This window comes from Rhineura floridana, chromosome 6 (genome assembly GCF_030035675.1).
Source record: "Rhineura floridana isolate rRhiFlo1 chromosome 6, rRhiFlo1.hap2, whole genome shotgun sequence".
Classification (NCBI taxonomy): Eukaryota; Metazoa; Chordata; class Lepidosauria; order Squamata; family Rhineuridae; genus Rhineura; species Rhineura floridana.
The window spans coordinates 135488843-135502704 of NC_084485.1; the positions used below are offsets into that span (position 1 = coordinate 135488843).

At 38.3% G+C, this 13862-nt stretch overlaps 1 protein-coding gene across 9 annotated transcripts in view; it reads left to right on the forward strand.

Moving 5' to 3' along the window:
- The window catches only part of NTNG1 (netrin G1), a 327946-nt gene that overhangs the window by 252927 nt on the left and 61157 nt on the right, over positions 1-13862 (forward strand). For 2 of the 9 annotated variants that reach the window (XM_061633869.1, XM_061633871.1), the window contains exon 6: positions 7120-7185. The exons of 6 other annotated variants lie outside the window; for them this stretch is intronic. In XM_061633869.1, the coding sequence (XP_061489853.1) occupies positions 7120-7185 (66 nt within the window). Of the gene's footprint in view, positions 1-7119; positions 7186-9676; positions 9739-13862 lie in introns of all 9 variants that reach the window. One more of the 9 variants, XM_061633873.1, reaches the window with a different exon arrangement.

The window sequence follows — 13862 nt, forward strand, 5'->3', positions numbered from 1 at the left end:
ATGATAGAAGTGTATAAAATTATGCATGGCATTGAGAAAGTGGATAGAGAAAAGTTCTTCTCCCTCTCTCATAATACTAGAACTCGTGGACATTCAAAGAAGCTGAATGTTGGAAGATTCAGGACAGACAAAAGGAAGTACTTCTTTACTCAGCGCATAGTTAAACTATGGAATTTGCTCCCACAAGATGCAGTAATGGCCACCAGCTTGGACGGCTTTAAAAGAAGATTAGACAAATTCATGGAGGACAGGGCTATCAATGGCTACTAGCCATGATGGCTGTGCTGTGCCACCCTAGTCAGAGGCAGCATGCTTCTGAAAACCAGTTGCCGGAAGCCTCAGGAGGGGAGAGTGTTCTTGCACTCGGGTCCTGCTTGCGGGCTTCCCCCAGGCACCTGGTTGGCCACTGTGAGAACAGGATGCTGGACTAGATGGGCCACTGGCCTGATCCAGCAGGCTCTTCTTATGTTCTTATCATCCAAGGAATCAGAAAATAACTGTGAAAGTGTTATGTGACCACCTTAGGGTGAATGGAGTAAAACTCACCAGTGGCATCACATATTACTGGTTTTACCATCGTTTTAGATTATATGAACAGGTGTTCTGTGCCTTTATTCAGTAAGTAAATCTTTCCCCATTGCTACTTCCCACTTCATCTGGCTGATTTCTGTTTGTCACTGAAACTATTAAAGTCACAGAGCTACTGCCCTTAAAATGGTAACAGCTCTACTTCCACTGGTGATATGGGACCAGGTGTAGAAAGCCATGTCTGGTAGGACAGTGAAGGAACTGTAGCTATTCTTTAAACTGCTGGTTCTCTGTGAGTAGCAGACTATTAAGAGAGTATCAATGCTCCATCTATAAGTAGATGAGGCCTATATTGTAAGATATTTCACTTTGGGTTACTTATACAGAACTATGAGTGTGGTTTTGAGTGAGACTTCTTCAGCCACGACCACACCAGACATGTATTCCACTTTAAATAGTCATGGCTTCCCCCAAATAATCCTGAGAAGTGTAGTTTGTGAAAAGTACTGAGCGTTATTAGGAGACTCCTCTTCCCCTGGCACAGCTCCAATGGCCAGAGTGGTTTAACAGGCACCCCTCTTCCCAGAGAACTCTGGGAATTGGAGCTCTGTGAGGGGAATAACAGTTTCCTAACAACTGTCAGCACCATTCCCAAACTACACTTCCCCGAATTCTTTGGGGGAAGCCATTACTCTTTAAAGTGGAATAAATGTCTGGTGTGGATGTGGCCTATATCTCATACCTTAACTTTTTTTTAGTAACTTCTAGAAAGGTAATAATTTCAGTAACCTTTTTTCTTCCATAGAGTGTATAGTGTTTAGTTATTTGAACAGGTTCCTGCTTTATATTATTGCAGAATGGGAAGGCTGAGGAGTCACAACAGACTTGATGTGGAAGATCTGTGGTCAGGAATTAGGACTGAGCAAAAATGGCCCCTGCACTTTTCCATTCCCACTTTTGTAAATGGGAAGTCAGTTTAATACTTTCAGGGGCTAGGGAGTGAATTTAAAGGGTGGGAGAAGTGAAATCTAGGACTCCTTAAGCTGACAGCCTCTGTTTTTTTATTCTAATAAGAGGCACCAATTTCTTCCCAGAATGCTGCTCAGAATGACACCATATAACAATGAAGCTTTTCTCTGAAGCATTATTGGAAAATATAAATGGCAGCCACCAGCCAAAGAGATGCTGCAAGAACCTTGGTGACTGTTGTCCCCCACACTGCTGACATTTGCCCTGATCTCCTGAAAGACCCCCCCAAAAAAGGCTGTTTTGCCCTTTTTTTATGTACCCTCCCCTCACCCCAAAATGGGATGAAAGTTCTCAATGGGGGGGGAATCAGGAGAGCCAATCGCAGATATTCAATGTCTGTTTTGGCTATAAAATACGTGCTGTTTTGTTGTCTAAAGTGTTTGCTTTGTGCAGCACCATGTTTCACTACCAGTTATATCCCTTATTATTATGGAAAGACAGCATTGTGGGGCCAATTTACACCCTCGTCTAGACAAGGGTCCAGTATGCCTAATGGCATAGGTACATGTGCTACTGCCACCCCAAACACACACTGATTCACACAATATGTTTGTGTCTCTGGCCCTTTCTTAGCCAGGTGACTATGTGAACCACCCTCAGAAGCCCAGATCTGTTTTTGGCTAAGGTAAGAACCAACCATAATCAGTTAGTGCCACCTGTGCGACAATGCTTATTGTGGATAAATAGAAGTGAAGATTGATTGGATAATTGATATATGTGTTGCATTGTAGACATGTCCAGTGGATCATACCAAGACCAAACTTCACCATTGGCCCTGTGGCTGTTAGACATACAATCCTGTCATCACCTGACAAGTTACAGTCCTGTTCAGTCGTTCCTTCCATGCATATACTGAACTGATGGAAGAGGGTGTGGGATCACATCCCATGGCCCCATCCTGATCTCCACACCTTCAATGAAATTTCTTACTTTTGACCCATGAAGCCTAACATAGTTCGGCAATCCATTAGTGGCTCAGTGAATCTCCTGGTTTTGCTTCCAGCAATGGTTAAAATCACAATATATCATTGATGGGTTGTGCTCAGCTTGGTAAATGACAAGTTATGCAGGCCTGACCTAAAACACTGAGATAAAAACAGTATCAAAACAATCATAAAACCCTAAAGGAGTTGAGATGATACCCATGTAAGCATAGTAAGCTAAGCATTTTGTAAGAATATACTTCCCTCTTACTGGATGTAAACCGAAATAATAGTTAACTAGTAGTTCATTATTCTCTACCAATGTTTCATATCATATCACATTTGTAGAATATCAGAGCACACAGTTCAGCACAAACAAAGCCAGATATGCCATAACTAAACATAAATGCATTTTATGTGGCATCAGATGATAAAAATCATAGGAATCTGAACATCTCTTTAAAAATGTAGCTACTAAGGACAATTTTGCAAAGGCTAAGCAAATCTTGGCCAGTACCTGAATGGTAGACCATATGGGAACCTTACGGGTGCCATCTTGAGGTCCCTGGAGTAAATGTAGGATATAAATTTAATAAATAAAAAACTCTGTCCTCATACACATCCATAATCCCTGCACTTTTTAATAAAAAAGCCCTTTTGAGATCACAGGTTGCATTTTACAATTCAATATTTTTCTCCTCGCGCTTACCTATACCGCTGCAGAGATCTCAGAACTATTATGTTATTTTCCTGCTGCTCAGGAAAAGAGAGTTCTTAACAAATAGCAGTAAATGAATGAGTGGCTATTATATGGCCTAACTATTAAAGGATTCTGATTGAAGCCTATTGAGAATGAGTCATCTTTTCCAGTTTCGTAAAGACTTCACAGGCAGCCTCCAGAAGAATCTCTGAGTGACTCAAAAGTTTTCATCCCACTATTTAGACAGGAGAAAAAATGACAAATGTGCAAAGACTGGGTGCTCTTCATGGGGTATCCAGCCAAGAATTGGCAAAATTCAAAAAGCTTAATGTCTAGAATGAGGGCAATATTTCTCACAGAGAAAAATGTAATAATTGCTATACTGGTGTGGATCAAGGCTTAAAAAGAACTCTGCGTTGAGCTTGGTGGAAACAAGATCTTTAATCTATAGTTCAACAACCTCTGTATCAGTCCAAAAAGGAAATGAAGTTTCTATTCAGTGACAAGGTTGGGAAAAAAATTAGATAATTCAGAGGTCAAATATAACTAAGGCTGCATTTCTAAACAAACTTAATAAGCCCCATTGAACCCAAATGAACAAAGAACTGACAGCTGATGGCCAGAGCAATCTAAACCCCAGGGCAGAGGTAGCTGAGGTTTCACCAGGTTTTAGTGAAATGTCATGATTCTACCATTGTATTAATTGCCTTTTGATATGTTTTATTGATTGTATACCACTTTGTGAGCCACTTGTCCTATAAACTGGTATAGAAGTTTTAAAAATAAATGCAGACATTTGAAGCCTTGCCACTTACACTGGCTAGGGCAAAATATGGGGGAATCTTTATTATCTAATAATGCTAATATTAACTAATAAAGCTCCAGCCTAGCACAGATGTGGAACCCGAGGATCAGGCTCCATCCAGTGGCTGCTGCCCCCCCCCTCCAGTCACCATCGCCCTGCTGGTGGTAGCTTCCTAGAAGTCTGGGTGAATCCAAGATTTCCACTGCAGTAGAGCACCACCGCCACCAGTGGCACTCTTCTTCACCAGGGGAGTGTGGCAAAGAGAAACCAATGTGCCATCCCCATCCAGCTATCAACAGAGTAGCTTAGGATTGCACTCTACACACGTTTTAAAATTTTGCCTTTATCCAATTAATTCATTAGATCAGGGGTAGACAGCCTGATGTCCTACAGATGTTCTGAACTATAACAGATAAATGTGCCAAATATATAGCGAACAAACTTTTGCAATTTTTTGAAAAGAGTAAGGCAGAGTTCTTCCATTGCACAAGACATTAAACCATTAAGGCTATTTAATAGAATGTAGGAGGGTGCACAAAATTGCCTGGTTTGTTCCTTTGAATTAGTGACCTGGTTATTTTGCATAAGGAACAAAGTGAATAAGAGTCTGGCATGCTATGCAAGAGCAAAAAATACCTCCCTCAAAAACAAAAACCTGCCACTTGCTCCTTTCCAAAGCAGAAACAATGCACAATTAATCAAGGTGTCAAGTGTTACAATTGAGAACCATGCACACTTAAGCCAGATCTTTTGCTTTTAAATGGGAAACTGCACAGTATGAGGATCGTGGGGGTGGGGGGTGGGAGTGAAACGTATTTAGAAAATCCTAGCCTCACAAAAATGGCATATCTTCTCTTGTGCAAAATGTCCCAGTCATACTATGTTATTGGATTTAAAAATTATTATCAGTATTATTATCATTACTATGTTAGGAATTTCACATATAAACAAAATTTTACGTCAGTAATTTTTTGTTGTTTGGATGGGTGAAATCAGACACATAAGTGAAATCAGTGAGCAAATCAGTGAGTGAAATCAAACACAGAATGTTTTAGTGATGAAAGACAATCCACTACAGATAAAGCCTGTGGTGAACATTTTTCTAATTCGGCCAGAGCAATGAGGGAAAGTGTGTGTTTGCACGCATGCATGCCTGTGCCTATGTAGGCAGGCATGCACACGCAAACATATAGAGTGATTTGAATGGGTCTACTCCTGAGTATGACTAACACTGGAAATCACTCAAATCTATATGTGTAGATCCTGACCAAATAACACATATGTCCATGGAATCCCTTTAAGCACGTAACAGTGTTGATTCCACTGAAATCCATTAGAATAATTACCCAAAACGTTAGATTAATGCGAAGGACATTTTTTAATTCCTTTGATAATTGTCATCAAAAAGCAAAACAGGTATAAACAAGTACATAAAAACTTAGTAGTGATTGTTTCTGTTGTCACATACGTTTAATTTATTGGCTTTCTGCATACATAGTTTGCTGGGTATGATAAGGAAAGAAGTGAATTCATTCTCTCTAGAAACCCAGTGCACTTGTTTTTAAACCTTTTGCTATAATTTTTGAAAAACATGTCTGACTTTGTCTAGCTTCTAAGGGCGTGAAAAGAGCAAAAATTAGTTAGCCCTTGCTATCCTTGTCTCATACACCAGTCTTATATTCAGAGTACTGGTTTAATAGAAGTGTAGATAATGTGGTGTTCGTTTCACTAGTGAGTGTGCCCATGCCCATCAGTCCAGTGGTTGCAAGAAGTGTATGCCAGTAGGTACTGCCACGTTCTTTTCAAGACTAGGTCCCAAGTGCTTACTCATCACTTGATGACTGAAACTCGAATGGGCCATCGTCATAGATAAAATACTACAGGGAGAACTTTCTTTTCATTTCCCATCCATAGTGCTTTTAATTGTCTGTCAAGTTACACATTCCACTGCAAGTCATCAAGTGCACAACACTTAAATGAACATGAACAAGTTAGTGTGTGTCTATGTATGAACCAGCCCTTGATGTCAAAGAGTCACCCAGGTACGTAGTAGGATGTGTGTACAAATAGCAAAAGAATTGGGACTACCATTTCTTGCAGCCCTGAATAGACTTCCATGTCACATTGGATTGCACCATTATGTATTAAAGTGTAGATACTTTGGGAGATAGGATTCCCCACTCCTGCCCCCAATTGATAGAGATATAACATGGATGAAAAGTAAGAGTGCCATTTTACATTTTAAGAAAAGGGAGGCAAAGAAACGTGGGACAGTCACACAGTGGAGACTAGTGGCTCCGATGTCAGTGGCGCAGTGAATCCACTCTGGGTTTTAGTCTAAACTTCCAAAGAGCTGTCCAAGGTTCTGAGCACCTAGGACAGCTCCTTGAAAGTGCCAACTAAAACCCTGAGCAGATTCACTGCCTCTTTGACATCAGAGCCACCAGCCTCCACTGTATTTGCAGCAAGATTGAAAGACCTGTATTTATTAATGATTAAATTGGGAAAAAGTATTGTAAGAGCATTCTGTAATTGTTTTATTCATTTACCAAGTAATAACTAGTAATGTTATCAACATTAGTCAGGGACACGTTTCTTTGGACTGGGGCCTCTGGCATATATGTTCACCCATGTAATTGTGTATAACAATGTCATTTGATGTGTACAGCTAGTACAAGTGCTCCTGAGGAAACATCACACATGGTTATGAAATGAAGGGGAGAACCCATCCTACTAACCCTCCCCCCATCTACCATTCCTAAACATCATTCTTGGCAAAGAAGTGGACAGTTTAGCTTTACTCTGTAGAAGCCACTGAATTACAGAGTTCTAGTTAAACAATGTCCCTTTCTGTTATACAAATTTTAACATCAAAATTGTTACTGTTAAATTATATTTAAAAAATGTTACACACACACACTGTAAATGTCCATTCAATGTTTTGGGAATCATCAATTGCTTTTTATTGTTCAATGTGGCAGTAATGTATCGTCCAAGTGTGTCGTTGACAAAGTCCAGTAATGGATGTTTGTGCTTTATGTTTTTCTCCATACACGTCTGTTTAGAAACAAAACAAAACAAATATCTATCACCAGATGTAAATAACAAATCCTGATTTTTCCTGATATATGCAGCTCCTCCAAAGTTTGATAGAATATGGCCGAATATATCTTCCCTTGGGGTTTCTAACCCAAATCAAGGTAGGATTCTGTAAAATTCCTACTGGTCTATAATGACTTTAACTGCTTTCATAGAATCGGGGATGATGACAAAAAGGATAAAACACATTTTTTTTCCTCTCTTGGGACTAAGAAAAAAGTATACTGTCCAAAACAACTACTGAGAATTATTATCATAAAATGAATCTTACATGAAAAGACTTTATATAACATGTACGGATGTTCCCCGCCAAAGTTATAAGTACTTTTACAGCTTAAATTGAATATGAGTCCCTGGAGAAGACTGGAATTGTATAGGCATCGGGGTTTGCATGATAAATAAGTTTTGAGACTTTTTGAGTGCCAGAGATTTCTTTTGTCTCCATCAAATCTTTTCTTAATGTCTCTCTCTTCTGCTTTGTTTTCTTAATTGAAATGAATGTTATTTCAGTTGGTATTCAGAGCTGAGGCTGCATTGAGACAGACTTGTGGTGGTGGTAGCAGCAAAATCATATTCTCAGGGAATTTCTTTGAACAATGCAGCATTTTTACAAAGCTGGGCTTTTCTGTTCTATATCCCTTTCCATTTTTTTCCAGGAGGTCAGGTCGCATTGTAGGTTGCTTCCCATATTCGTGTGTGTGTGCACACGTGCGCCTGTGTGCTTAAAACCTTACATTTCCACTAGCACTGACAGCAATCGTTCTCTCTGAAATCCCTAATGCACTAGTTGCACTTCTGAATTCCAATGACATTCACTCACACACACACACAAATTACTGGCAGACTGTCATGACGACTAGTCCAGGAAAAAGTGGAGTGTGCTTTTAAAAAAAATGAGAGAGATAAGTAATAAAATATATAGTTGCAATGCTATCATTTTAAAAGTTTGTGCTCCTGCAGAGCTTCTACCCTGCAAATTCATTCAGTCAGGTGTAAACGTGTTCATTGTATCACATGCAGTTATCTTGTTTTTCCTCTTTTAAAGCAAATAATATTGGTCTACAGCTTGCCATCGTTATACACAGGATGTTCCTTTTAAACTCTAGTGAATACAGATGGAGGAGGATATGAGTAGAAGAGGATCCAGGAAATAGCTTCTAAGCTAAAACAAAATGTATTAGCAATTTGTTGGAGAGCTAGATTGCAAAGACTGCAGTCTTAGCCCTTGATCATAGTGATGAAATTGAGACTGCCCTAGATTCATTATTACTAACAGCTTGCATTGCCTTAATCATAGGATCCATATTATATTTTACAACTTTCTTCAAATGTACAGGAACAGATCTTTGCTCTACAGATTGGCACTGTATTTGAGAACACATTATTTATATTTCACAAGCAATTTACTATTGATGAAGAGTGAATCAAGATTCACTTAGCATTTCTAATGGATTGTGTTGTTGAACAAAAGAATTGTAAAGAATCTTAAGTTGTAATATAACTGTTCAATGAGTTTTGAATAAGACATAATTAAGCATTGAGAGGCCAGGCATCAACTTAGCTGCCCAGGTAATAGTGTAAAATGATAATGAGATGATCCTGCTTATATAGAGAATGATCTGCATATTGTTTAGAATGGTTTTGTTGCTGACCCATTTCATTAGCAGTTTGTCAGAAAGCAACATGATTACAATTGCCTTTCTTATGTTATAAAGTAGTAAAGTCCAAGCAACAAAAAACAAAAAACAAAAGTAACAAGATTGTATATATGTACTCAGTCCAGGGAACAGATTGTGCAGCAGCCCCGCCCCCGCCCCCCCAAAAAGATGGCCAGTACTGTTGAAGTTGACAGCATTTGTTTAGCAGAGGAAAAAGGTACCTGACTTACTTAGCCCCCTACTTGACCACCCACAGAGCCTTTTGCTTTGGAGGTTAAGTCAATCCATGTGCATACTCCTGTTTTTGAATGTAGATAAGCTTTTCTGGATTGGAGCGTATGAGTGCAGTGGGAGTTCATTTATGAAAAATGAACTGAGAATCCAAACAGCCTATTAACCATACATTCAGCATTTTAATGAACTTATTTTTAGTAGTAAGGATTCTCAGCAGTCACTTGTTTATACTTCACAGCCAAAATACACAGATACCCTCTTTTATTTTACATACATATCACACATACACATACACAACAGATTGAGTCATTAAATTATTTGCCCATCCACCACCCTGAACATAAATTACCTTTGGTGCCACAATGGCTCCCATAACACTAATGTCAGAAGCCAAAAATCAAATGTGAGGAATCCATGCTGCAGCTCCTTCTCATGCCAACATCTTCTCTCCTGGATGCTGAAGAAGTACCATGATCACGGGAAGGAACATAGCATGTACTATTCCAATGTGATGTTGGACTTCCATTGTTACTGACAGTGTGATCCTATACATGTCTACACAAAAGCAGCTCTAATTATTTTAATTAGACTGATTCCTGGGTGAGTGTGTATAGGACTATAGCAAATTTATCTTTTGTTTTTAAAATACTTGTTTCTATATGATAAATTCCAAATTTCCTATTCATTTTTAAATTTATCCGGTTACTCCAAAATTAGCTTTGTCTACTGTTTCTTCTGTTCAAGTTGCAAACCATAAAAGAGGTAGAAATTCTTGCATTCATACAGTGATTTCCTAGCATTTGTTCTGTGTTGTGTAAAAGATTGCACTGTATGAATCTGGAATAACTGTGACCTGTGTCTAGTGTCATCCCATTAGTGGGCACAAATGAAAGAATTAAGTATTGCTAAGGACATGAACCATCAAGGGACCAAATGAATATGATTCCTAGACTATATATAGTTTGTAAGTTACCCAGTGAATATTTATTGATGGGCAGCCATTTACACATGCATGCACGCATGCACATATCAGCTGCAGTCATACTTTTGACAGAATCAAATATGAATATTATTACTGTTCAAAAAAGAAGAATGTTTTCTAGATTTTGCTGCTAATTTGATATAATAAATGAGAAACTATAATCCAGGCAGGTGAATCACAGAACATTGATTCTATACAGAAGCATTGTATTTTAAAGTAATGCCCAATATATATTTTTTCCAGTGTAACTTTCCCACACCCTGTACAGAAATATGGGGCACAATCCACCAAAAATACTACCATACAAAGTAAATTGAAATGAATAAGTATAGCATTTTTTCTGTAACTACTATTCATGCCAATGGGATTTAGCTGATGTGAGCACCACTGCTCTACCATCCTTTTGAGAAGTTACAGTCACCTTTTTTAAATAACCTGAGCATCCTCAGATGTTTTGCCTGAGCAGGAACGCTCAATTTTATTCAATTTTCCTTTAAGCAAAAATTTGGTGGTAACCCTGGCCTTAAATTTCCTGGTAAATCGGGTGCATCATTTGGATTCCATTGCACTGATATGATGTCAATATTTTATCAAAATAATGGAATTATATTGAAATTTTAAAAGCCTTGCCTTGACAATTGCCTTGACAGCTCCCAGACAGTCTGCCCCAGCTGAGCATATGTCATTCATAGACTGAAAATATTTTTGCTATTTTTCACTTCTGTATTTTATCTCTTTAAGCATAGGAATGAAACATTGCAATGTTTGTATAAGCCAAGCTATTGTTGTCAATATATCCTTCAGCTATGGGATGAGAGTTGGCACACAGGCTGATTAATTTTAAAAACTGACCTTAATTTTGCCCCAAGGGATGGATAATGAACCATACTGTGTGTTATGAACCTGGAGTCGATTATATCTAATGTAGATATAATTGTTAAGTTGATAATGAAAATCATATTTGTGTCCCAATTTATATTGTACAGGATAAGGAGAGGGGTTTGGTATGGCAGAGAGACAATGGTGTAGAAACATTTATTTATTTATTTATTATTTGATTTATATCCCACCCTTCCTCCCAGTAGGAGCCCAGGGCAGCAATGTTCTATGTTATATTATTCTATGTTATTCTGTAATATATCATCACAGAATAATTTTACTACATTTATAATATGGAATGGAAATGTTCGTTTTTGGACAGTGGGATCTACCACTGAGCATTTCCAAGGCTTCCACTGATGCTTCAGCTGCTGAACACAGCCCAAAAAAGAAGAGCTGGTGCTTCTATACGGATAATAAAGTATTAAAAATGAAAAAGGAGGAGCAATATTGCTACAGATTTATTATACCTATAACTTGGTAACATGTAACCCTGTGGGAAGCCTGTTTTGGCCCTGAGGAACTGCTCTAGTGGAATGAAGGGTCCTCTCTGAGATGACTGTGGAAAGTGGGTCTAATGGAGGTACCACCCAATATTTGGTGCTCTAGCCCCTTATCCATCCTGCTACTGTTTTGAAATCCAGATGCCAAAGTGAGCTCCCCAAGATAGAGCTTCTGGGAAGAAAAGTGGTGTTACAAAACAATTTTGTCTATAATATTATTATTATTTTTTATTTTATTTATTTATTAAATTTATATACCGCCCGACTAGCAATAGCTCTCTGGGCGGTGAACATAAAATAGCATAAAAATACAATGAATAACAAAATAATACTAAAATACAATCAAATACAATAGTGCAACAAACAAAATCAAAAAGCCAGTAAAAAAGTTGCACAGAATTTCAGGGACAAATATAAAGGTGGACATCCCAAGAATACACATACCAGGAAGCAACAACAACAATTTATCTTTGAACTCTTCTGTGGCTGTTCACACCCACACTTATCACCACTAGGTTGCTGAAAGAAGCGCATGGTTGCCTAGGCATCATGGGGGGGGGGTCTTTCCTGTCTTCTGGCACGGTGTTGTATATTAGAACGTTGGGAGATTTAGATGGTGGTGATGAGAATGGCTGGTCCCAGAAGGAATGAGGTGGGTGGGTAGCAGTTTCTGAACAAATAGTTTGCTTTTTATATTGTACACAGCTTAGAGATTTTTGAAATGTTAAGTGGTATGTAAATACTTTTAAATTAATAAAAATGAACAATGGGCAAACTCCAAGTATCAACAAAATGAGGAACAGGATTGTAACTTTGCAGCCTGCAGATAAAGCTGTGAATAAGTTCATGTTGGATCAGATTTATCAATGAGCCAGATAGTCATAGCATATAAAAGTTCTCAGAAATCTATATATTCTAAGAAACCAAATATATATCAAGATTTGTCTATATAATAAAGATGTTGGCTTGTATAAAGATAAGTCCCAACACATATCCTGATCAACTAAATTTCCATGGGTCCATGGAAGGCCAATTCATTTGTTTCATTTCTAACTTAGTTCTATATTGCTATGGAAGTTGCAGAGGCACACACATTTTTAATCTGTTTTGCATCACAATTAGGATGACAGAACCTTGCTATTGGTCCTTAGGGGGGCTTCTGACAAAACCTTTAACTATACTATTCTGGTAATAACAGAAGTTCCCAGTCACGGGAGGAACCGACAATGTGGCTCTTTCCACAAATAGTATCACCTCTCTTGGTGGCTGGTAAAACACTAACATAGAAAGGAGCCACATTGTGGGCTCTTCACATGAACCTGAAGCTTTGGATGCTACCAGAGAAGCAAACAGGGAAATTTATGCAGCAGTTGCTCTCATTCCACTAAGGTAATTTCAGAAACAGCTCTAGGTGGTTGACAGCAGCCTCCCTCTTCATTGTTTCTTCTATGCACCTGAAGCCCCTTCCATGTTGTTCAGGAGCTTCTCCTGAGCAATAATAAAATAGGTTCCTTAGCTGGTACTGCCCTAACACATGTTGGGTCATGCTAGGTCTCATTTCTCTTGATTGAATATGCCCTGATCGGCCCCGTAGAGGTAGGCTGTGATATTTTTCCTTTATGTTTCCAGTATTTCCAGTTCTTGATTTAAATGTAATATTTGTTCTATTCATCTTAGTGGAGCTATTCTTTTCCTGCTGCAATATGTATTTTTGCTGTAACGCTGTAAATGTGATTTGTATTACAACCACTTACAAAGAAAGTTTAATTGCTTTTTTCCTTTGGTTTACATCCAAGCACAATTTGATTATTCAAGATATGTTCTTTGAATCCAAAGGACACAATCCAGCCACTAAATAATTTTAGGTCCCATTCATTTCAGTGGGAGACTAACAGATCTGCTTAGGACTGGAATCCGATGCACACTGAACACAGTGGGAATTCCTTCCAATTAAATATGCATAGAATTGGTCTGTAAAATTCATCCATTGAAATCAGTGGAACTGATCTATGTTTCACATCGGCTGGATTGTGCCTAAACTGTTTATTTTGGTGGTGCAGTTACAATTGTAATATCACTGCCATTTTCTTTCATAACTTCTTAAGAATTCACAATAAAATATTCATATCATAGTAACAGAGGTGGCATATTTCCATGTGATGGTTGACACTTAAATGACTCTGTTGTGCTATTTTAGATGTTCAAAACACTATGAACAAATTTTGTACCTACTTGTAAAAAAAAGAACAACTTTTAATTGCCTCCTGGTTTAAAATTATGTAACAGATTGTTGCCGATTGGCAAAGCAGTGAAAGTATTTGCAATATGGTTTTGAGGTTGGCCAACAGGATTCAGTGTGGGTTTAGTGTAAATCATGCCAGAATGACAGGAAATAATTCCATTGTAACAAAAGTCCGATTCTATGGATATGGGATAAATGAGCATGGATGTATATCCTACATTTAATTTGGGGTGTAAATAGGTCTTATGTATTGTATCCTGGACAATGTATCCATCTCTTT